The sequence below is a fragment of the Centruroides sculpturatus genome, unplaced genomic scaffold (genome assembly GCF_000671375.1).
Source record: "Centruroides sculpturatus isolate CEXI.00-Female unplaced genomic scaffold, Cexi_2.0 scaffold154, whole genome shotgun sequence".
Lineage (NCBI taxonomy): Eukaryota > Metazoa > Arthropoda > Arachnida > Scorpiones > Buthidae > Centruroides > Centruroides sculpturatus.
In genome coordinates this window covers 39,833-66,342 of record NW_019384392.1, presented here as the reverse complement: position 1 = coordinate 66,342, position 26,510 = coordinate 39,833, and the positions used below count along the sequence as shown (strand labels likewise).

Below are 26,510 nucleotides of genomic sequence, written 5' to 3'. Positions count from 1 at the left end.
AAATATTAATTTACAATATGGAATAACTAAACAAAAATACACTATGGATCTCAGAACAACCAAGAAAAGACCAAAACTGAAGATAAAATAACAATTGTTTCTGTGGAGTACTGTTAATTTCATATCAGCAAAACAAAAATAAACAAACTTTTTAAAATCTTAATAATGCATTATTCATGCAGCTTATATATAGTCCAGATCTTGTTTTCCGTATATATTACAGTATACAAAATTGATATTACAGTATACAAAATATTACAGTATATATACAGTACATTATACTTGATATTACAGTATACAAAATAAGTAAATAAATTGTATAATTCTTTAGAGTTTAATTAATATGTAGAATTTGGTCTGTGAAAGTTTAAAGTTTGAATAATTAAGATTTTTTAAAAAGAATTTTGTATCTATTTGATACATAGAGATTTTGATTCTGTTATGTATGCATTTGATACATATCATGACTTATTCCTACTTTGTTCTCTTTCTGAAATAGTGTGAATGTTCTCATAAATTTTTAAATTATTGTATTTCAAGAACCCTGAGAATTTAACATTATTTAAATGTATTTAAAAAATTGTTTTATGTTGTTTATAAATTTTGTCATATTTAAATAGTAATTATCTTGCTAAATGTAATTTAAGTGGTTTAAAAAAAAATAACAACTTATTTTTAGTAATAAAAAATTATTATTATTTATTAATGTAGTATTGCACTTGTATATTAACTGCTATAATATTTTTATTGTCTTTTTAAGTAACTAATAAGTTCTGTTATTTTTAATTTTATTTTATTTTTAATATATGTAGTTTTTAATTTATCACAAATATCAGTGAATGGTGTTTGGGCTTGTCAGTAACATTTTTGCACCTGTTTGCATTAAAAAAAATTGGTTTGTATATTGGCATGCTTGTTGATAAGTTTAGTTTTTTAATTATATTTTAAATATTTTTTCTTATTCTTATTATTCTTATTATTACAAATACTTTTTTTTTCTGTTATTTTGAAGCTGCAAATTACAAGATACTCATATCACTTACTCACAATCAACTAACTACACAATTAGATGTTTTTATATTTATCTAATTAGTGTGTTTGAAAGAAAAGTAATGAAATATTGAATATTAAAGGTGTACTTCATTAAGAAACATTCGTGATAATGAAGAGAAAGATTCTGCATTTCGTGGGATATGTAGCATGATCGGCGTAAATCCAGCTGGAGTGGTTCAAGATTTTATTTTTTTCTGTGATGCTGTTGCTTCTTGGGCAACTCCCAAACAAGACCTCAAACATATGTTTAATGAGGTAAAATAAAATTTAAGTTTAATAATAATTATGCAAAATTTTAAAAAAATTTTGTATTATAAATGTGTGTTGATAAAAAAATATTTCTGGAATTATAGATTCTTCATGGTTTTAAGAACCAAGTAGGTGAAGAAAATTGGAGACGGTTTTCAGATCAGTTTCCTGCCCCATTAAAAGAACGTCTTGGGGCCAATTATGGTGTCTGAATAAGTAAGATTCATCATGTGGTACATAAGTTTATGAATATAAACATCAATATATCTTTGAACTATAACTATATTTTAAAACTTTTTCAGGTACCATTTGCCAAAAGCTGGGAAAGCTAAATCACTGACCACACAATATTCAAATGAAAAAAGGGATAATTGGGGTAACTGCATTAGATGATTTAAGATCAAGAAATTGAGGAAGATTAAACCAATGGAATGTTATTTAGAATCCATTGTTCATATTGTTATAATTTTTGAAATAATTACGATAATATAAGATATTAGTCAAAGGTTTTTCTTGTGGGGAAAATTATGCTAAGAACATCACCTTTGATTTTTCTCTTCTATAATGAAATGTTGACTGCAACAGAATATATACTATTCACTTTGTGAACTTTTGAAATTGAAATGATCATTTTCCGTGGACTTTAACATTTCCAATTTTTCTTAACCAATTTTAAGCATTAAGTATATAATGTTCTAGTATTTTTATGGTATAACTTTAAATAGAATTTTCCAGTTGAACAAAAATTGCATTATGTGCTTGTCATGTATTTCAATGATGATGATGATAAAAAGAAAAAAGCTCTAGGATAAGTTTAGAAATAAGTTTAATCAGATTCTTAAAAATAGTTTTCATTTTCAAATTAGGTTTAAGATAGTTTATAAGATTGGTGTTGCTTGTTAGGAATTGTGTAAATTGTTAGTTGCTAGTGTTTAAAAATAAGAAACTCTATATTAATATAGAGTAATATGCAAGTTAACTTTTCTTAATATATGTTTGCTGTCTTAAATTACTTCAAATATGACTAATAGAACAACTTTGTTTGACTTGACAAAAACTTCTTTCAGTTTCTTCATTATTGCTCAACTTGACACAAGATTTGTTTATCTGATTAAGAGAGAAAATTTAGCTTTGTTTTTCTGTAATCTTGTAAAAATCACTTCAATTTAAAAAGTTAAGCTTGTGTCACCTTTTCGTGTTACCCCAATTTCATGTTAACACTTCAATATCTGTTAATAAGGTGTTGTGAAGTGCCTTATGTCCCTTTCTTGTCCCCCCACATATGTCAGGTTCCACACACAGGGGTGGGGGGAAGGGATGGTATTTAAAAATAATAATAATAATATAAAGACAGGTTTTTGTAAAGGATGCTGAATGCATTAAATCTTATGATGTAATTAATTTTTTGAAATTAAATAATAAATTTGTTGTAATTCAGAAAAACAGATTTAAAAAATTTGAAGAATATGGCTGCTCTAAGGTTATTTTATCACAGTAAATATAGGTGTTCATATAATATTTTATGAGGCAGCTGCAGAAATATAATGTACTTAAAATGTAAAAAAAGGGAAAAAATGTTCTAAAGAACAAGTTCCTGTGTAGCTCAGTCAAATGTGATGAGAATAATGTTTCATTACATCAAAGAAAATAATAGTGACAAAAAACTTTCAATTAAATGTGATAAAAAAGATATATTTCATGAGTACAATTGGGTGGGTGGGTGGGAAATCGTATGCATGTGTGTGTGTATGTGTGGCATGTATTCTTACTATGCATCCTCATGTCTATTTTTCTTTCACTAGCATCTCATGTTGCATTATTCATATATAATTCATACCACTTGAAAGTAATGCAGTTTTAAAATGTATAATACTGTTGGAAATCACTTTGTTGTAATATTCTTTATAGGTTCCTAAACTATGGCATTTTTGTAATGTAAACTTAAATCTCATTATTATTATTNATTATATATTTTTTTTTGCGAAGAAGTTGAAGGGAAATCTTTTTGAAATTGTCTTTATATTTACTGTTAACTTTTTAATCTTTTTCTAAATTCTTTAAACATTTCTGCTCAAGGCCACTGTTTGAGAGTGTGATTTAAACTTGTCACAACTATGAGCTAGTCATATTAAATATATATATATATATTATAAATATAATTATATGTAAACAATGTACTGTATATTTCCCTTCAACTTCAGATCTTAGTCAGTATTGTGTTTATACTTGATGGCAATAAAAAAATTTAGAGAGAGAGGGGGAGAAAAATAAATTAATTAAACAAATATCACTTTTTACAGAGGTTGAACCTCTGCTCTCACTTAAAAATTCGGGTGCAATCTGCAAATTCTGAATTAACTAATCTCTCTAATTTCAGTGGTCACAGCATATATGTATATATATTTTATATTCTCATATATATGTATGTATATATATATGCATGTATAAAGTACAATCATTCATTATCATTTTATACAACTTGGGAATGAGGCCTATAAAACTCTGGTTGTCAATAAATTGTCTTCCCTTTCCTGAAAAAATCAAAACATTTAACATTTTGAAAACTAAATTAATATAATTTCAAAGATTTTAAGCAGCTGGCTGCTTGAAACAGCCAAAATTTTCTTATTTTTTAAATTAAGGCCAACTGGATTTTGACTCTCTTTACCTCAATCCCAGTTGAATATGGTATATTGTTATGATTTTGACTACTGTGTAAATTTTTGAGTGATATATATATAGTTCAGATTTGTTCATTTCATACATTGCCAAAAAAATTTATTATTATTATTATCATCAACGTTGCATATCATTTGTGAAGAACAAGGTGTAAACAATGCCCAGCACATAGTAGTCAAAAGACATAATAATTTTCCAAGCTTTGTGCCATTGTTAGTGTAAATTGTCTATTATTGTATTTCACTATACTGTGCATATCTAAAAAATAAAAATATAAAAGATAAAAAAATACAAATGTGATCATGGTTGTGTAAATGTGTTGGGGGCCATAATTGTAAGATATGTTAGTTTAAATTGTGTATGTATCTAGGATTAAGACAATAGAATATAAGTTTGTCTCTAGAGATTCATTTTTTGTACATTTGAGGTACAAACTATATCTATATGTTAAGGGTTTGCTGTGTATGAATGCTGCATGACAATCTGCATGATTTAGACCAATAAAATTTATCAAGTGCAGTCTGTTAAAAAGCTGTGGTGGTGTAATTTTATTCAAATTATATTCCATTACAAAAAAATTCTACAAAATAATATATTGTAAAAATATAACAAGCAATAAATAAGTATAAATGTTATATAATTACTTGGTAGTTTTCAAATATTCATTAAGTGCACACTTTATATATTAAATTTTTTTTCTTAGAATAACATTAACTGGAAATTATAAAACCATGTTTTTATGCTCATGTGTTTTTGGGGTAAAGGAATTTGGAAATTAAATTTTCAGTAATAACTTATATGACATCATTCAAAAAAAATCATATTTTATTTCTTAATTTTTTCACATTTAATTATTTACTTCATTAATTTAATAGGAACCATTAAAATATTAGAAAAATTATTACAATGAAATTTCTTTACTTGCCAATTAATAATTGAAAAATTTTAGTCTGTTTATATAACTTGTATTTATACAGTAAAATTGTATTTAATTGTTTTCAAATTACATATACAAATAAGATTTTTTTATACATTTATCTAAAAATCTTCAAAAAACACACCATGATTAGAATTTTTTTTTCTTTATAAACTACCAGAGAAAGGCAAAGTGAAATAATGTTACCAAATAAACAAGTACAGATTATTAATATTTACATTTAATTAATTCTAGGAATATACAAAAAAAGATTCACGACATTTATATAACCCAGTTTTTATTGATTGGATGGAATGTCAGAATATTTTAAATTGACAATTTTAATGATGAGACAGTTTTGCAAATGAATGCTTTAATCAAGAGGACGGTCTGCTCTTTTATAATATATAAAATCAAAAAATGAATATAAATTCAAATATTGTGTAAATTTTTTTTTTTTTTCTTTGTGCTTGAAAGAAATAGTCTTTGTACATTTTAATTATTTAACCACCCTTTAATGCAACATTGATAAAATAATCAGCCATACAATCAGGATATCCTTTTTTGACAGAAGTTACATTATACCAGATTTCATTTCATCGACAAAAAACGTATAGTATAAGGCTAGAAGCCAGTGCTTCGTAATTTTAAGAAACTTTTATACAAAAGAATTGAAATGCAACCAAGATACAAAAAGTTATCTTGACTAGGCCATTCAGACTAGGAAGCATGCAGAGATTAATTGGAAAATTTTTGCCTGCATTTGAACATCAAAAAATTTTTCAAAGATTTGAAAGTCACACTTTTACTAACATCTTTAAACTAGTATTTAAATAGAGCTGATTTGATTCCCCGACGAGTTTCAAACTTGCCAGAATCATTCTCTTTTAAAGAGCACACAATTACCTGAGAAACTCCCATAAATTTAACATTAGTTATTATCAGCAGGGAGTACCAGTACTTAGTTTATAATTAAGTTCTGTGTTATATGATGGTAAACAACTTTTCACTTTCTCCCTATCCATTACCGCCATCAGTCCCATGACTTCTGAACTGTTTCGGCACTTGAGTAAGTCTGGAAAAACTACATTGTCTGCACTCGAAAGTCTTTGACTTTCTTCATTATTTGGAATGCAAATGTCATTCATAATTTGTATCACATCATTAGGAAGTTTGTCACTGGAAGAGCGTTGATGACTCCTGTGGTGTCGTTCGTGGCGATACCACTTTTGCATCTCAGGCGACTTACTAGAATAAGTTTTGCTATCACCATATATCTGTTGTGGAAGAGGAGAACGTGTATGGCGTTTCAGTGTGAGAGATTCTGTTAAATATGAATGTTGGTCGGGTCCATAGTTCAATAATGAATGCTGACTTAAATCCGATCGCTCACTACAACACCGTTCAAAATTTTGATGAACTTTACTGGCATAGAAACGATTTTCTGGTGTTTCCAGGTGATTTTCAATGGATTCGTAAATGTGATCGACATAAGGAGTACAAATATCCGAATATGGCTGATACGGAGAACTTCTGTACCATTTTTCTTGTGGCCAGTTTTGTAAAGTTGCAGTGTTGGAATTCGACACATAAACTTCAGCTTCGGAAGACTTGCTATACCTTTGCACCACTGGTTGTATATTATATGAAAACTTCTTCAATTCTTTAGCAACATTAGGAGTTAAATTATCTTTTTCAGCTTCCTGGCTGTTGGGCACTGTAGTATATGGGAGACCTGAAAGCATAAGAACATAAGTAATTTGTTAAAGATCGTACCTAAATAAGAATTGTTCTAATGTACAGTACCTGGTGTGGTGAATTTGAGCACTATAGAAGAATTTTCTTCTTTCGGTAAGCTCCAGGACTCCGGAGGTATCTTTAAGTGAAAAAAATAATGAGGTACTATTTAAAATTATTGAAGGATATATTAATGTAAAAATTAAATTTTTTAAGTATTTATTTTGATGATATTGATTTAAAATAATTATTTCTGAGTTTTAGTTATTAAAACCAATATTATACTAGTAGTATAAAGTTGCAACAATTCCTGTCAGAAGTCACCGTTGTAATCAATTATTCATTAATTAAGAAATCCTTGATATTTTCTATCCTAAAAATATTTCAAGATTGATCATACATTTTGTTATTTACAAAAATTAGTAATATTTAAAAAATTGTTAGAGTAGCAATTAAAAAAATGGGGCATTTTAGATAGATAGAATGGTGATAATTGAAGAATAGGATAAATAATAAGATGAAAAGAATAGTGCAATTCATTCAAAAGTCAAGAAAAAATTTATTTCATGCAAAAATTCATGCTTGCAATTTATTATTTGAATTTTCACATAACTTAAAGTTTTTAATTGTATAGTTTTAATTTTGATAACATTCCAGAGGGAACTTTTTACAAAAGTATATTTATTATATTAAAATATATATGTAATGTTTAATAAAAACTAAATTAGGAAAACATGCATTAGCAAAAACAAATGAAAATGCTATGAGTGCAGGCAATACCTGAAGGAATAGGGCAAACAGAGGAAGATATCAGAGGGTAGGGGATAGTACCCACACTATGTTGGCTTGGGCTGGAAACTGCAGGAACTGTTCCATTTGGCTGATGACTAGTCAAGGCATCTTCGGATTTTGGGCTGTAAACTTGTAATGATAACAGGCCTCTTTGGTGGAGAAATTTTCTTAATTCTTCTCTAACCTAAATTTTAGAGATATTAAATTTAATTGCATTTAAAAATCATGGTTAATATTCATTATGCAAACACAATTTTGTGTCAGTTTTTCCGTAATTCAATTTATTTAATATAGCAATGAATTACCTTTATACTTCCAAATGAATAGAAAACCAAAATGTATAGTCCTTGCAGAGTGTTGACCACCATAAAAATATATGCTAAGAAGATTGTCTCTCTATTTGCATATAATAAACCTGTTGTCCAAGTCAAAACCAAGAGACAGAACAGAATTATTGCCAGTCGGATCCAAGATCTGAAAATTATCTGCAAAATTTAAGTTTCTGAAAGCTAGGAAAGTGAAAATTATTGAATATTTTGACTTACCTTATGCTAGCAAGTTTTGCTTCTTCTTTACCTTTGACAGTAGTAGTTAAATTTGAATGCTGACACATTATAGAAATGGCTATTATTAAAAACACAGATCCTCCCTGTAAAGTACANAGTCAGCTGTAGAACATCGCCATCAAATTTTACACCTGAACAATGGGGCACACATTGACAACATTCCTTAACAAGAAGAAGGCTGTTTACTCATGTTTGTGTTGTTTCATATATTTTCCCGTAAAGCGGAAGTTTTGGAACTATTTTTTTTTTTTTTTTTTGCAAAATCCTTTTTCGCATTTTTTGCTAAGTTCGCGTGCAAATTTTGGTGGATCCTCCCTGTAAAGTACAAATTTTTAATAAACTTTTTATATAAAAATTTTTAAAATTTTTTGCTAAATTGTACTAACAAATAATATTCCAACAGCGGGACCAATAAAGCTGTAGGTGAAGTAATTATCTGCTCGAAGCCAACAATATTTTTCTGTTCCATAACTGTACGGATCTACCGTAGCAGATATGGCAACAATTATAATGGGCACACCGTAAGCAAGAAGATAATACCAGCATCCTCTGGACTTTTCTGGTTCTACCATTTCTGTCAGCATGATATAATATTGAAAACCTTCCAGGGAAGCCCAAGCAAAAGTGACTAACAAGAAGTAATGTAGAAGACCAGCAATAGTACTGCAGATAATATGGTATGTAGTCTGATCTATCCCTCCCAAAAATATTATTTCAGAAATTAATAAACAGAGGAAGAGGTTTCTGTGTATTATTATATTATCTCCAGTTAGATTCCTGAAAATAAAGAAAACAGAAATTATTATATACATTTTGGTCTTTGAATAATCATGATCTTTTACCTTAACAGGAAGAGTAAAAAGACTGTTATGAGCAGACAAAGAATGCAAATTGTACATCCAATAGTTATAATTATCTTCATCATGTCTTTATGTCCTTGATATTCCTAGAATTAAAAAAAAATCTAAGAAAAAATTTCAATAGAATATAAAAGAAAATGACAGTAAATTTTTACCATAATAGGTTTAACATCCATAATCACAGCAAAATTGGTTAAGTGATCACAGGCACAAATGGTATGAGTTCTGTTAAAGTGCTGTACCCAACAACCTTGACCTGACCATTCTCTGAAATATAAAAATTAAAATTTTATGTAGAATCAGATTTATTTGTAAACTTTAAAAGCAATAAATATAATTAAATTGTAGTTTGTTTATTTATTGATTTTTTTTAAACCTATTGTCTCTCACTTTTTTGATGTGTTCAATGAACAAAACTAAAGCAATTTACTCAGAAAATTGTATTTCTGCCAAATGTTTCTTTATAAATAGAAGTCAGACTCTACTGTTATTACATTTTCAACTGAAAGCTCTTAAAATTAATTTGAAAAGACATCTACTGAAGGATTAGAAGTCCATTGGATCCTCTCCAAATTGTCTATGTAATAATTTATCAGCAATATCAGGATTAAGAGCAGTGCTACCGAAGGATATAAAATGATTTTTTTTCTTAATCAATAATCTTGTTGAAATGCTTTTTTATTTAATAAACAGTGACGTATCATATCGCTCGTGGGTCAATTCTTATTGAATTTGACATATTAGATCATATTTGACAGTAAAAGTTAATAAAAAGTATTAAATATTTAAAATTTCTTTCGTGTTACAAGATTATTGTAAATGGTATATTTAAGATTCGTATGATTTGATGGAATATATGGANTGAATAATTCATTGATTATTAATTCCAACATATTAATATATAATTAAAAAGAAAAAAAGAAAAACAGTGACGTATCATATCGCTCGTGGGTCAATTCTTATTGAATTTGACATATTAGATCATATTTGACAGTAAAAGTTAGAATAAAAAGTATTAAATATTTGATTATAAAGTTTAAAACTTTACCTCTCATGAAAGTCCCAATAAACACAATAAGGATTGGTAACATTATCTTCCTGCAAAATAAATATGTAATTAGGAAGGAGTAAAATATTTGTAAAGGTATAAATTAAGTTCTAACCTGTAAATGTTTAAGGGTAATTATAACTGGCTGGGTTAATCTGATCATTCCATGTTTACCCACTGATGCAGCAATCACTCTAGAATTAACTATTCTAGTGATGTTTCTCGGACTCTCTTCTTCTGCAGACAGATCCCGCGAAAGAGAACGAGGATGGAAATTGAACTCTGGTTTTAAGAATTCACCAACTCTGCTGTATGCCATGAAAACTACTTTAGCCAGACCTAAATTAGCATTATTATTTGTGAGTCTTTATCTTATTTTAAACATTCATTCATTAATTGTAGTAATTAACTTACCATGTCTGGACATATCTGCCAGTGCTTGTGCTGGTAGAAGAAGTGAATCTTCCATTCTGATCCAAGCAGTGCTCGCATTGTCATCCTTAAATTCTTCTAAGATGGGAAATTGTACACTTTTCAAACTTCTTGTATTCAAAACTTGTACAGATAATACTGTTAGAAATAAGGTATATTTGAATTATATATTTCATCATAAGAAAAATAATCTTAACTTTTCAAATGTACTTACACACATTATTTTTTGCAATTGTAAACGAGTCATCCTGTCCAGATGCATCAGCTAGAAGAAGAGCACTCTCTTCCAACTCTCCCAGTAGAGAAGAAGTCACTTGTCTGCGGTCTGAAGAACTCAGCTCTTCCCAAGCATCAAGCTGATCATCTTCTAATAAATTACTGACCGTCTCTAGTAAAGACTGCAAGATACATATTATGTAATTACATATTTTCATAAGAATATGTATAATTTATGATGATGACAAACCTGTAACAATTCTCTTAGCACGTGATACCTATGCCACATATCTAGAAAGTTTTCCATGCTATTCACTGTCCTGGTTAAAGTCTGTTGGATCACATCGCTGACATCTTTCAAATCTTCACTGAAAACTGCTTTGTTGACTGTCATTAATGCAAGTTCTGTTGCTACACTTATGACAGATTCGCCTTCTTCCATCTTAAAAAGTTAGAAAGAAAGAAAAGTTCCATAAATTATCTAAATTTTAAAAGAAAAAAGAGTTTTTTTTACAGTAACAAATTACAAAAATAAACTTTATTTACCCTCCTCCTAAGGTTTTCCACCCAGAATGATTTGCATTCCTGCAAATCGGGAACATCAGAAGACCATCTGATAGGATCCATGCCGCAATGCCATTTAGCAAGCCCTATAAATATAAAGTTAGTTTTTATGAACTAACTTTAACTGTTCAAAATTGGTGTTAATTGCTTTCTTGTATTGTCCAATAAGCCGTTTGCTTATAGAACGGTTATAAAGTACACTACGTAGAAACAAATAACTTTTAAATTATTACAGTTTACGTTATAACTGTAGCAAAACATTTATATGGTAATCTTCCACACTTGTCTTTTTTTAGAAGTGCAGAATTTCTTTGAAAAATCCATTATACACACGTATTAGAAGTACAGTGTGGTCATAGAGATCCCCTATTTAGAGCATTCTGTGGCTGTGACTGTGACCAATAAACGGAATTGACACCAAAATTCGTTTACGAACTCGAACTTTGCGAAGAATGCAGAAAAGAATTCTGCAAAAAAATCTAGTTCAAAACTTCCTCTAGGGGTCACTTTGGAATATAGTTTATCATGGAAATGTTGCAACAGACTTAAAGGATCGTATCATACTGCACGTGTGAAGCATCACCTGAGAGCAATTGTAGTCAGCTGTAGAACATCGCCATCAAATTTTACACCTGAACAATGGGGCACACATTGACAACATTCCTTAACAAGAAGAAGGCTGTTTACTCATGTTTGTGTTGTTTCATATATTTTCCCGTAAAGCGGAAGTTTTGGAACTATTTTTTTTTTTTTTTTTTTAAAATTGTNGACTGAGCTATCTGCATAATCTACATAATACTGCATTGCAACTAACTCTTTATATGTCCAAATAATAATTTTTTTGATTAGTTCTGGTAGTCTTACCTCTTGCCATTTTTCAGACATTAATATGAACAGCTCTTGCATGTCTTGCATATAAAAGGTACTTGACTTTTATATGCAAGACACGTGACATAAGAAAAGCCACAAGAAACTCCATAAAATTCTCCAAAACTCCTTTATGAACAACTTCGTTATACATAGCTATGTATCCCAAACTAATTAAACTATAAGTAATTGTAAGTAAGTTATTGGAATAAACTTATTTATTAACAAAAATTATTTATAGTACTTGGTTTAATATGTATGCAAGAATTTTTAAGTTTACACAAAATTTTGAAAGTTTAAATAGTGAAAAAAGTTCATTGCAAGCAGGGTTGTATTATTAAATAAACTCTGTTATTGTTCTAGAGTAAATCATCATCTGCTACTAACTGTACTATGACATTTTAATAAAAATCTTAAAATAACAAATATGTATCTGTATATTCAAATTGTGTAATTTTTTATTTTTAAGACAAATTATATTCAGATATCATTTCAGACTTTTTCATTATATTTGCAATATAGATTCAAAAAGATTTATAACATTATAAAAAATAAAAAAGCTGGTCTTTATTCATGAATTCCTTTTAAAGTTTGTGTACTGAATTTATTAAAATGAACAAATATTCAAAACCTTTAAAATGTTTTGTGAATTAATATAAGAAAAACAGAATAGGGATTAATAAATGCATACCTTGATTAATATCACGCACATAAAAATTATGATTTTTCTTCTGTTTCATTTGTGCAAATACTAAATAAAAATAAAAGTTACAAAGAATTACAATTTATTTAAAATATACATAAATAGTGTTAATTACAAACTTACATGAGGATTTATGTTCATACATATCTAAATCAGATAATGTAATGGCTAAAATTTTGCAAAAATTTGCTAACTGTACATTTTCAAATCCAGAAATTAATTCAGATATTTCTTCTATAAAAAAACAAAAAGCAAATATTAATAACGATTTTTATTTTTATAAATATGCCTTTATAAAAAAATTGTGATTTTAGTTTTCTCATAATACACACACTTCTAGTAAATTCAAATTATTAAAAACCTTCATAAAACTAACAACTGAATGTTTACTGAATAAAGTTTTTTAAAAACACTTCATATTACCAATAAAATATTTTAATTTATATACAGTAAGGTCTCATTTTATATGGAATCCATATACATGATTTTACATGATCCATATACATTTTCACAGATGTTAAACAGTTAGATTATAACTCTTGGATGAACAGGGTAATTTCTGACTATTAATGTGCATACTATATTTTTATTATAAAATTCAATATATATATATATATAATTTTTTATTTTTATTTATACCTTACCTTTGGTTAAAGTATCTGTAGTGGCCACAGAAGTATTGGTATTAGCTATAGATTGCTCCAGATAAGGACTCGTAACAGCCTCTAACGTCACGGAAGATGAAAGAGGAGAACTCGAAGGATAAATCATGGTGGAAGTTGGAGTGGCACTCTCCGTTCTTTCGATCGTTGTTTCGTTGGTGTTGTTACCCATATTTAACAACGAATTTAATTTTCCCGGCGTTGTTCCCGAACCTGTAACAATTTTATTTAATTATAAAACTCGCTTCTGATTAAAATCAATTACTTACATTAACACCCGTTAAGAAAGTTCCATCGTACTTTAAGTGCGGGATTAAAATTTTGTTTTAAAAGATCCTAACCTGAAACGCAATGATATTGCACTTCTAAATACTTAAGCGTGCCGGGGCATGGATCTCCAAACATATTACTAGATACGACCACACTGCAACTAGGCTTTAGACTGCACCTGCAGAAATTATCATCAATTATCTAAATTCAACGTTTCGGTTAATGGCGTACCTTTTACTACTACTACTACTACTTACCTGTCTTGCATTATCAGAAAGGACCTGTATGACATGCAATTTACACTCCAGTCCAAATTACCGTGATCGTTACATATGCTTATGCTAAATCTTCCATAATTGGCCCGAACTAATTTTATAAGTCCGCCATTTTCGCATCCTACCCTAAGTTCACGCTCTTCACAAGCGTATGTGGTGATATAATTAAGACGTTCTGAAAAAACAGATAAAAATATATTTATAATACATAAATAACCCTAATACGTCTTATTTTATTTATTTATTTATTTATATATTTTTTATTTTGCCTTTCGATTTTTAAATGATGAAATATTTTACCTAACAATGGCGGCCTCAAGGAGAAGGATGAAAGGGACACTGGAAAAATAACAAAGAAAAAAACACAACTGAATTTTAAAAAATAAAAAATAATAAAAAGAGTAAAAAAGAGATTTTTTTTAAGAAAAATAAATAAATTTTTTGCATCATGCTAAAAAGAAATTAAATATAAATAGTCTTTCTTCATAAATAATATCAAGATATTAAGAAGTTTAAAGAGAAAAAGGAAAAAATAAATTTTATTAATTACATTTTTTTTTCAATTTTTAAAAGATAATTATAATTATTTTGTTAAATTATAAATAATTTTTTTATTGTTATTAATTTATTTTTAAATTTAAATCTATTCTATACTAATTAAGTAAGTCGCATCATTAATGAGAACGTCGGCTTCGTTTACGCATTATAACAATAAAAATAACGTTATAATTTCCGAGACAAAAGTCTTTGTGTATATATATAAAATATAAGAATAAAAACATATTTAGAATAAAGAAGGAATATAAAAGAACAATTAACATTAATGAAAAGAGAATAAATTTAGAAGAAGACACCTGCGGCTCCGGATAATGATAACATCGAGAAGATTAGCGAAACAAATGAATCGACCATTCGTGTTAATGTTATCTCGTTTCAAAAATTCCCTCTTAATTTTTAATATTTTTCTACATCGAATGTAATATTCTACCGAATTTAATTAAGCATACTTTAAACAACAAGTCATTAATAAATGTAAGCATCGAAACGGGATTTTTTAAATATATATATATATACGTGTATATATGTTTGTATGTATACAACTGTCTCGGAGGCATGTCGCTGTCGTCGTTTCTCTTGAGAAATATTAATTTTTAAATGTGGAAATGATATTTTTATTTCTGCTTTTGACAAACGACTAGAAAGGATTTACGCAATTTCCCAGACGATGACAGTTTTCGGGTCTTTATTGGTCACTTCCTGTGTCAAATAGGAGGTCATCTAACAGTAAATGGACTCGGTGACGGCCCATTGAACTAATGACAATTTTCACACAATTATATACAAATTCCTCATCCGTGAAATAGTGCATTTTATGCTCTTGCAGTTTGGATTATTAATAATTTAATACGCCGAAACGGAGGCCATTTTTTTATTTTATTTTGTTTTTTAAACAAAGTTTTTCTTCGATTGACCTACTTACTAGTATACTTAATTATATATATTTTTAAACATTGTATAAAATTATTATAAATTAATAATAAATTCCGAAACTTATAATTAGAGAATATAAATATTCAATATTTTTAAAATGTTTCCATGCGCTTCCGCCCTCTAGTGTTAAGTGTCGGAACTAAATCGCGTCGTCTGTTTAAATGAACGATTTGTTTGTCATTTTAAATTAGAATCTTCCTGACATTCTCATAAATATTAATAAAGCGGAAAATAAATTGAGTCTATATTCATTTTTACATATTATAAAAGTGAATTAGCTAAAGATATTCGAAAGTATTAATTAAAAGTATTATTACGTCACACCGCGAATTTATTCACTTGATTAGAATAATTTGCATTGTCATTTCGATATTTCTTTCTCGTAAAAATAATATTAAATCACTTTAAATTTATACCACAACAACAAAACAAAAAAAATCTACGTCACAAACGAACTATTGTTAATTAAAATTCAAATATTTAAAATACGTCAATAACCACGTGATCGAAATTAACCAATTAAACAACTTTGATCTGTTGTTTATCTGTTTACGTGTGGTAAATGAGCGAAGTTTGTAATTTGTTAGAGTTCATACAAATGAAAGATGGCTATAAGTTCAGTCAGGTGATCAACTATCTGGAAAGAACGTAAGAGAAAGAGCATCCATCGTCAAATTATCTTCTATCAGAGAAACCATTTATTTCATCCAACAGCTGTTGCATGCTTCTGTTCAAAAATACAGTAAAAACAAACGTAGAATATATTCAATTTTTAGTATCAGATTTACAGAAAGAATATGTTAATAATAATACAAATATATATATATATATATTTCTGTATTGTTTTAAATATGCTTTTTTTACATTAGAAAAATCACTTTTGGCACTTACATTCCTTGTTTGTTGATCAGAAATGTGAAGAGAAAACGTTATAAATCTTTCTTCCTCATTATCTGGTTTTATCTTATGATTTATAACCAGAATTCTTGATAAGAGAAAGCTATTATAACAGTTAAGATTTATGGCTAATACTATTGACTGTTATCTACGATGTTGGAGAATTCGAAAATGTTGGATTATGAATTTTTATAGAAAAAAAATTGGATCAGAAAAATATATATATTAATCTCTGTTACCCTCTTACAACGCTTCGTTACATGGAGGTGAGTCAAGTGGGGTGAGAGAGGTTGGCACAAGCGCACCAAATGTATTTTCCGTGTTGTATCGATCTAAAAGTACACTTCAAATAGAAAATCTCTAGATTTGAAAATAAATTTGAGTACAAAGGAATTCATTTTATGAAACGTTTAAGCTTGATAAAAGGCCTTTTTTTAATTAAAAGTGTTGTTTGGAAGGATGAATTGTGCGTTTAACAACTCGTCTTATCGTTTCATCTATCGTGGAGAGGGTCGAGAAGCGAAGCGTCGCGTCTGGTTGAATGGTTGGATGCGCGTCGCGAAACGAAGCGACTCGCGCCGAGTTATTCAAAATATACGTACGTATTTTTTAATATTTGAGTGTTCTGGGTGATTAAATATTTAAAAATGTATGTTGTGAATGGCTGATGATTAGGAAACATTTCGTTAGCGACGCGCGCCGCTTCGTTCACGGTCGCGACCGACGCGATTACGCACGAAGCGGCACCACAAAATTAGCGATTAGTTCAAAGTTTTCTTTATAAACAAAATTATTAAAGATTTTATATTAATAAACAAACGATTTTAATTTTCTGTATTTTGTTATAAATAGCAAAACAAAGTTACAATATGTGTGCGCGGCGCATCAAGGCCGCGACGCGCGAAGGTAGAAGGTATAACATATATTCAAGTAGAAAGTTTAGGGTGAGGGTATATATTCAAATGATATAATTTTTAAAATAAACATTAAACATTTTTAAAATGTCATTAAAGATTAAATCAACAAGACTAAATGCGGACACAACCTTTAATTTCGCGCGCACCGCATAACAGAGAATATAATCCTTACACGCACTAAATATAAATTCAACTGACAGGTAATTAAGTTAAAAATAATAATAATTTTCCACGATTTAATTTCAATATTTGCATTTAATTATATAAATTCCGTAAACGCAATACAATAGCATATACAAATCATATATAGGCCTATACAAGCAACGCACCAGAAACATAATAATACAATCTTGAAAATTCTGCGTATTATATTATTACTAATAAAGTAATTTAAGAGGAGAGATATTGCAAAAAATTCGTTAAAAGAAAAGTATAATATATGCGGGATGGACGGATAACACGCGACACCATCAGTAATAAACAGGGAGACAATGGAAAGCTAGTTATGACGTAGAGGAAGGGAGACACTCATCAAAAATCACTCAAGTAGTCAAGACGGAGGAAGGAACAAACACAGAGAGGAAGGAAGGGAAAAAAATCAGCTTCTGTTTTCTAAAAACACATTCCGCTTTAAAACAAACAGCTGTTTGGAAGACTGTAATCAACGGTAACACGCGATAAGACAAGAAACACGGGTCAATGGATAACGCAGTCTTGAATTTCCATGCTATTTGATTGAACAGTTCTAAGAGAACAATGGAGAGAAAAGGGGGGATGCCAGCTGGTGTAGTAATCCTGTGGACGTTTGTTTGAAGCAAACGAGTGTCGGCCGGCTAGTTGAGTGGATTGGACTCCTGACGAAAAGAAAAGAAGCCACTTTAACAGGAGGATGGGAAATTAGGGGGTGAGTGATCGTCTCGCTTTGGATGGCGAAATTAAGTGAAGCAGACATCTTTTCACTTTCTCTACTACTTTGGTATGTGCAGACCGAAATTAGATAGAAGGAGACTTCAGTTGCCGTGCCCTACTAATTCTACCCCATTACTTATTATTAAATTTGACAACGTACTACCCAAATTAAAAAGGATTTGATGACGTGTTGACAATCAAAATCGACGTTACTCGCTAGCGCGGCAACGAATTTTACGTGAATAATACGAGAAAAATATTAGCGAATTTGTAAATGTCTCAATGATATTTTTCTTAATATATTCTAAATTAAAATTTTGATAAATTTATTAAAATTTCGCATTTTGGTGTCGAGAAATTGGTGTTTTCGTTGTCAAAATTGAACTTTTATCATCGAAATCGAAATTATAAATTATAATCAATAAATATATATATATCTATATATATTTAAATCAAAATTACAAACTTGATGAATAATATTTATTAAAATTTCGATTTATAGTTTACAAACTCTTGCAAGATATTTCTTGTAATATTCATGCAACGATTTCGTTCTAATATTACGCTACACAAAATTCTTTAACACTGATTGAAATGTTCAATCAGTTCATATAAATAAAGAATATTGTCAAGAACAATTCAAAGAAACTTTTGACATATAATTACACAACGTTTCGACATTTAAAATTAATATATATATATATATTTTTTCAAATACCATCTCGACATTACTCCAAAACTCCATCAGGAAAGTCATTTGCATAAAAAGACATTTTCATTTCTTTGAATTATCAAAATGAAGATCAATATCATGAAATCTAAGAATAATTCTAGCATCATCCTACATCTTTTACCAATCTGAAACCAAAGATTTTAATAAAATACAATTTTTAAATCCTATCTTTTAAGAGAAGGAAGAGGAAGAAGTGGAGGAGGAAGAGGAGGAGGAGAAGAAGAAGAAGAATTATGATGCATTCGTTATCAGAACCAGCAAATTCAAATACGTTCGAACCTCCAATAACTGCCACCTCCCAACAACGACCAGTCAGTGTCCGTTGTTCAGAGGTTTACAATATATTATTCTCTTTGATAAAATACAACAATATAGATTTTTTCAACAAATTATTCTCATAAAAACCAGCAATTTGAAGAGGTATTAAATCTTAATAATAATAATATAATTACCGATATTCGATCTTAATACATTTTTAATGAAAAATCAATTATTATAGCTTTGATCGGCAGAATTTTTTTACTATTTTTTATTTTTATTATTATTATTGAATAATGTATTTTAAAGCCGAGTTAGAAATGGAAGGAAAGCTTCATATCGGAGTCATTTGCAAACCATTTGGAGCCATATTCTTGTCACTGTATCAGAAACAGAGTAAACATCAGGCAACCTCGAATGGCGATAGAGAATGTGCCTGAGGATACTTTTGCAAATTACTCCAAGTAAACATGCGATAGACTATAATAATTTTAATCTTTTTTTTATATATATGTGTATATATGCAATATACAAAAATATATAAAATATATATTTATAAATTTTATTACTCCATGCTCCTGACAACACTATTACCTGAGATTTAAATGTAGTTTTACTCAATAAAATTCTGATAAATTCCTTATCTTCTCTAAAGAAATGTGTGTATACCATTTTTATTTTTAAAATAGTAAATAATTTTTAAATTTAACAAAATTATTTTGAAGAAGGAATTTGTATTACCGAAAAATTCTTCCCTTTTTTTCCTTTGTTGCTTGCTTTCAAGAAAAAAAAATGAAGTAAGATATTCTTCGTATTGTTACGGATAATCGGATTATCAATGCTAACCGGATATGGTTATTCTAGTTGGATGAACATTTTAAAGGTAGTTTAACTTGTTTAAAGCCGAAATTCTCCCCAAGAACTTTCTTAAGGGAGGTTTTTTTATGTGTGAGATATGATTTTAATCATATTTAACTTAGGTGCTTAGTCTGGAAGAGGTTGTAGATGTGTTGTTTGGCATATGCTAGATGACGAGATATTCGATCCGAGACAGGTGGTAAATGTATTATCATCAAGCGAAAACGGTATAGAATTGATGCCCCGAGGATGGAGGATGAACGATTATTTGCTTTCACTCAATTCAGTTTTAAACGTGGTGGAACGTATAGCGAGACGATAAAGTGCGGTTCACACTAGGCGATTTTTGTAATTCGAGCGACGTGCGACGAGGTCAAACGAGTTGATCTTTATCAAATTTACAATTATAAATGTCGTGTTGTAAGCTATTAAATGAAAAAGAATTCCATCAAGTGATTGTAATGGAATTTTGTGTGAAGTGAGCCACAAAATTACTCGCTTGTAACGTGTGAACCCAACTTAAAATAACCATCAGTAAGGATATAAGTGATTTTTATATGGAAACTATTTTACCTGCCAAACAGCTTTAGCTCGAAAGTAGAAATATAATATATCTTCACTACATTTCCTGAATAAATGCTGCAAGTAGGTCCTACTCTAGTGATGAATGGTATCGCGTGTCCCGTTTACGTAACAAACCATGAATAGTACATTAGTTTTGTATGGGATAATTATTTATGTTGGGATATCGATGACAATAATTATACTATAGCGTTTTAACTAATAACGACATTTTATTTGCACATAAAATGTATGATTTTATAAACGTTAGACGATATATTCTCCCTCGTATATTGTTGACGTTGTCATCTTAAGCGCGGGTGCATTTTAAAATTCTTACTGCACTACACTCGCTGGAGTGAGTTCATACACATAAATGTATTTTAACCCCGTGGGGAGTTTATTTATTTTCTCCCCTTTCTTCTAGTAATAGAAAGGACGAAAACTATTATCGTAACTTCCATTATAGGGGAAAATTTACCGAATTTTTCTACATGGTTTTACAGTAAAACACTTTGTATGTAAGCAAACACAATATCGTTCATTCTTTGTAAATGTAGCCTGTGACGTGTTTAATGACGGACGAAACACGAACTCGGTCGAAGTGTTTACTGGATATCTAATGCTGTAAGTGGTTCTGGACTATGCTGAATTATTTATTCACGGTGAGATATTTGCCAAAACACATTTGAGGCAACTGAGCCGACAAAGGAAAAGACAACTTTCCACAAAAAATAATTGAAATAATGGTCTTAAAAAGCATTTCCTTAAACTCACTTTAAGCTATTGCTTTTAAAAGATTTATCACCATTGCTGATAAATATAATAAAGTAAACCTTCACAGAACAGGCTTTCCTTTTTTACGGCCAACACCAAGGTGTAAATTTTTCAATGCAGTTTTCCCGTAATATACAGCATCAATATCATCACTGCCACGTATAAGATACAGAAACGTACGACACATTTTACGCATTCGTAGTTAATTTGGTGATTTTAATCAAATATAATCCAACAATATATAACGTGAAATCCCATTTATAGCCATCTATAAACTAGTTTATCGTATATGCATACAATTAAGCGCTAGAAGATATAGAAAACTCAATATTATCTGCTGATTAGTATGTCTTCGAGTAATAAATTATGATCGTAAATAATAAATCTGGTGACTAGATACCTGTCGTAAAGCCTTAGATTCGAGTGTCATGGTGTTGCTCCTTTATATAATCAGAGTTTCAACCCATAAAACACATAAGATATGCCTTTTGGTACAGAGTAAACACGAGAACTTTATTACCTTAGCAAAGTTAAGAATGTATTACCTAGAGTTGCGTGTGAAAGCATAGGTGAATAATGAGTGGAGTAAAGTGAAATTCTATAGGACATTACAACCTTTTATATATTTCCTATCACGCAATTTCAAGATAAAAATTGAAAACAGAATTTTTTTTTTTTTTTGTAATTCTCCATTTGAATATTTTACCTTCTTTAATTAATTTAAATTGCATAGGATGGGTAATTTTAGTAAAATTAATTCCCATGTAAAAGAGCTTCTTCGCAGCCGAACAAAAGAAAAACAACGTTTTTGAGTAGAAGAATCTATTTTTTTCGATTGCCTTTATTGTATTTTAGTACAAAATCCCTAGATTTAGTTGCAGCAATTAAGGATTAATAAGCGAGAAGGGAAAGTAATTTTTTTTCTTTCTTTCTTCTTTGGCTTCCTACTCCTTTCTTCTTTCTCTTTCGGGATGCTTACATAAAATTTGAATAAAAATTAGTTTAGATAATCTCACGCTTATAAAATGAATAAAGTTAAATTGGTGTAGTTTGAAAAAGTTAATGTCGTTCAGTTTTTCATTGTTTTTGATTAAATTTTACTTAATATATAAATTTCTTAAGAGAGTTTCTCGAAGATTCTCGAGAATATTTCGCGTATCTTCAAAGCATCGTAGAGTATTGGGAAAGCAGCAGCAGCAGCAGCAGCAGCAGAATCTTTACTCTTCCTCCTCTTTCAATTCTTTCAGGCGAAAGATTGCATAACAAGTAGCATAAGGAAAAGTCAATCAGGAACTTAGCTACCATCTCGACAGCAGGGGGACCGTCTGTAAACAGACGGTATTCGCTTTCGTCTCTCGAGTTAATCGAGCGTTTAGAGCAGCAATTCCTGTGATTTCACAACTCTACAACCCGTTCGATTCGTCCAATCCTGTCTTTAATAACTTCCTTTAATCTGAAAGACGAATGAAAAGTCTTTGGTACTTTTTGATAAAGACAACTGAAGCAATAAAGGATGGCAATTATCTTGAGATTAAATTTCGGATAGACGATGAAATTTTATAATCATCAACTGATTGCTCCAGCTTAAATACCACTAACCATCAAAGAAAGAAAGAAGAAGAACAGAAAAAAAAGTACATTTCCTAGATACAAATTCATCAAATTAATATCGATCGGCAACGTTTTAGTAATTATTATACTTTGACTAATTAAACGATTACTTTTAAAAATAGGCTCTTCCGCGTGGGAAAATGGTACATAGAACTAATTCGATAAGTCAATCCACCGCTAAAAACTAAGCGTGAACTCGACCGGTGTGTTAATTATCAAACTAAATACGTTTATCTTGCCAAGTAGCCAGACTATAACCATGTTGGTTTGGTTCCATACAGTGCATATCACCTCGAGCCTTCTCGGGATATTGAACGATGCGAATCAGACTTATGATATTGATCAGAAAAATACAGGATTACATTCCTTTCTGGATATGGATCAGATGGACGATGGTATAGACAGCTAATCGGTTTTTGATTTGAAATCATAGTTTATGGCACATAAGAAAAGGGGAAGAAAGAAAGAAAGAAGAAGTCGACATAAAACATTATCAATCATACGTCAGCAGAAAAGGCGCATGTATAAGATATTTTTCTATCGTCAAAAGTAGATTCGCGTATCCGTCTTTACAACCCAAAAAGTAGGTAACGATTTTTGATATTGCGTGTTCAGACTGTCTTTAGTTGCAGGTTGGAGTGTCTTGTTCTCCACCCGTCCTATTGATTGGCTACGGAGCTTCTAAAGATTGAAAAATTCCACGTTGCCATCAGGGACTGACCTCTGGGGTGAATTTTTTTATTTTTTATTTTCTTTTTTTCCCTTACAATTTCTCTCGTTCGCCAAAGTTATTTTGTAAGAGCGCTTTGATAAAAAATAGATAAAAATAGATTTTTCTACGGTATCGAGTTTTATAAGGGGAAAAAAATCAGTTTTTATAATTATGAACATGTTTTTTTTCCGCTTCCTTGTTTTTTACGTCGCGGGTTTTATCAATATCCCGAAATTTAAAATGGATTAATCCAATTAGCGCGTAGACGTGTCTTTTTCTTTAGTAATCAGACTATTGTAAAATAGTTCTTGTTAAATTGCGAGTTGGAAGGAGAAAATTTGCTTGCAGAGCATTAAACCGAGGTTATATGATGGTAAATATGCGTAAACAATCTTGATTTAGCGCCGATTTTATTAATTTTAACTCACTTTATACCCGTTTTAAAACTAAGTTCTACGGCGCTACACGATTTTAATTATTATTATGTATATTTTTTCAATTATAAAACATATACCTTCGTAATTAATGAAGTCTAAACATGATGGAAATTTACGTAAAAATCGGATAAAATTTGCATTTATCATGTTTAACGACGTCGTACGTAATAATAGTCTAATAATGTTTCTTAAAGGGATGAATTTGATAATTAATGATACGAGTAGAAGAAACAGAGGGAAAAAAATTCTTGGATAATTAAGCTATTAAGATAAATATATAAAAGTTTTGAAAACTCTTCAATAAAATTACTATATCATTTATAAACACACATAATCCTACCTAGCAAGTGTCCTACCTTTTTAGGACCAAAAGAAAAAAGAAAATTCGGTTCCCATCTTCTCCATCTTTTGACACGATATTCAAATTTTTTTCCTTTTTTCTTTCTTTTTTTACTTTTCTGACGAAATGAATTATGGAAATGAGAAATGGAGTCACGCGCTATGATATTGCACGGAAATTAATGGAATGTCGAGGAACTGGTAAGTCGGAAATGAGAATGAAACAATGTAATTGAACGTAGAAAAGACAAAGATCCTTTCAAAAAAAAAGAGAAAAAAAAGTTGAAATTGGAAAAATATTTTGAAAAGTAAACGACTGAATGATGATTAAAATTTCGGTTCGATTATCCGGATTTTATATCTTTAACCGGAAGTTTAAATGGGAAAAGTTTACGAAAAGTTTCGGGTTTTTTTTTAAATATTGATTCCGGTATTGAATATACAGTAGATTTGTTCGGCTATAAATCGATTTAGTCATTTTTTTCTTTAAATTGCGTGGATAAAAATGAATTCTTCCCCCTTTTATATGTGTCATTTACTTACGCGTAACATCCCCGTTGGAATTTGGAAATAAACTCGCCCGTCGAGAAGACGAATGAGTATTTCGTATGCAAGTTCCATTACCTAACCAACGATTCAATAGGCGTATACCCCTAAATTTGTAATGGACCTATCCAATTAGCACAGATACAAGGTATTTTCCTTCGGTAATCGGACTATTGTAGATCGGGTCTTGAAAATCGCATAAGATTCTCCGGCAGCGAGTTGGATTATGAGCCCACATGCGGCTAAAATAACCCGGACTTAACTAATTTAACGCACTCTATAAGGTTTTTAAACTAATTTGTGCCACTCCGAGCCATTTTGATCACCGTTAATGCCGTATTGTAGTATTTCGCAGTGGAGTATTTCGGTCCAGCGCACACGGTGAATAATTTCATAAAAACGTTAACCTATGGTAAGAAGCGTATAATATTAATTTATCCACTCTTTTGCCATCGAGTAAGGGGGGAACTACCGATCTGGTAATAAGAAGGAAAGTCTATAATTTGAAGAAAGTTCCATCAGCAGGTTTAGATTAGATTAAAATTGCATTACTCGGAACCGGTATAAAGAAATAGAAGTTAAGAAAAAAAAATAGGTAATTCGATTCAAAATCCAACAATGGGACTCCCTTATCGTGAAAAAACAAAATCAAATTCAAAAACGTTCCGTCGTCGGAGATCGTAACGAGTTCATACAATTCGATCCGATTTTTAAAGGTGCAGAACCTAGGACGTTGCAAGTAATCAAAGAGTAGCATCGAGGCGTAACAAACTCTCTCATCTCTCCCTTTTGGTGGTGTGTTGGAACGGTTCATTTCTTTTTCAAAGCCAGAGAGATGTTTTAAAAGAAAGTTAAGTCAAATGCGATGTGTCGAAGTCAGTCCAACAAATCGTCTCTTGACAGGAAATGAGATGAATGTGTTTCAAAATAAAGCATAAAAGGTTATTCTCTCTTCCTTTCTCTCTCTCTCTCTCACTCTCTCTCTCTCTCTCTTTACTAACGATTTTTTTTATTTTTTGAATTTTTTATGCGCTACACCTATCCCATTAACTATTGATTGAATGCTTAGTTATGAATGAAAATATAACTTAGACATAAAGTATGCTTGGATGGTAGTGTGAATTTTAAATGATTGACGTTACCCCTTTGCAAATGGAGGGAGTTTAACGAATTTTTCAATATCGTACGCGCATTATGGGCGTTACAATTGGATTCAACGTAAATTAATGCACCGTAAAATATATATAAACAGGAATGGCTGCCTATCTATCATGCTCTATAGCAAAGTGAGGGTCGTGATATTTTGTATTAAAATTACTAAGATGTATGTGGGTTTTTTCCACCGTTTTTATTGTAATGTAGACAATTTACAGTATTAAAAACGGGTTTTATAAAGTAAAAACTTTATAATTATTTAAGTGATGGCGTAAGAAAAGGATGTATATCTATATATAACGCACTTTAAATTTTATTTATAAGCGTCAGAAAGTCGATTTTTCCAGAGAAGATTCGCCATTTTGAAGAAAATTTGTGGTAAAATTTAATTCCGAACGCTATTTTTTCCTTCGCATTCAT

At 29.9% G+C, this 26,510-nt stretch overlaps 2 protein-coding genes across 2 annotated transcripts in view; one reads left to right on the top strand and one right to left on the bottom strand.

Moving 5' to 3' along the window:
• The window catches only part of LOC111618254 (transportin-1-like), a 90,252-nt gene extending 87,980 nt beyond the window's left edge, over window positions 1-2,272 (top strand). Inside the window, 3 exon segments of the mRNA XM_023359741.1 lie at window positions 1,134-1,308; window positions 1,407-1,518; window positions 1,605-2,272. Of these exon segments, the coding sequence (XP_023215509.1) occupies window positions 1,134-1,308; window positions 1,407-1,514 (283 nt within the window). The 3' untranslated portion in view covers window positions 1,515-1,518; window positions 1,605-2,272.
• A 2,711-nt stretch (window positions 2,273-4,983) lies between these two features.
• Window positions 4,984-26,510, bottom strand: part of LOC111618253 (latrophilin Cirl-like) — a 30,823-nt gene continuing 9,296 nt past the window's right edge. Inside the window, exons 2-21 of the mRNA XM_023359740.1 lie at window positions 14,190-14,228; window positions 13,872-14,064; window positions 13,686-13,792; window positions 13,327-13,557; window positions 12,806-12,916; window positions 12,671-12,730; window positions 11,095-11,198; window positions 10,799-10,990; window positions 10,547-10,730; window positions 10,315-10,470; window positions 10,016-10,239; window positions 9,901-9,950; window positions 9,008-9,119; window positions 8,835-8,938; window positions 8,379-8,769; window positions 7,972-8,075; window positions 7,732-7,900; window positions 7,470-7,610; window positions 6,704-6,773; window positions 4,984-6,632 (exon numbers count right to left, since the gene is read on the bottom strand). Of these exons, the coding sequence (XP_023215508.1) occupies window positions 5,839-6,632; window positions 6,704-6,773; window positions 7,470-7,610; window positions 7,732-7,900; window positions 7,972-8,075; window positions 8,379-8,769; window positions 8,835-8,938; window positions 9,008-9,119; window positions 9,901-9,950; window positions 10,016-10,239; window positions 10,315-10,470; window positions 10,547-10,730; window positions 10,799-10,990; window positions 11,095-11,198; window positions 12,671-12,730; window positions 12,806-12,916; window positions 13,327-13,557; window positions 13,686-13,792; window positions 13,872-14,064; window positions 14,190-14,228 (3,536 nt within the window). The 3' untranslated portion in view covers window positions 4,984-5,838. The remainder of the gene's footprint in view (window positions 6,633-6,703; window positions 6,774-7,469; window positions 7,611-7,731; window positions 7,901-7,971; window positions 8,076-8,378; window positions 8,770-8,834; window positions 8,939-9,007; window positions 9,120-9,900; window positions 9,951-10,015; window positions 10,240-10,314; window positions 10,471-10,546; window positions 10,731-10,798; window positions 10,991-11,094; window positions 11,199-12,670; window positions 12,731-12,805; window positions 12,917-13,326; window positions 13,558-13,685; window positions 13,793-13,871; window positions 14,065-14,189; window positions 14,229-26,510) is intronic.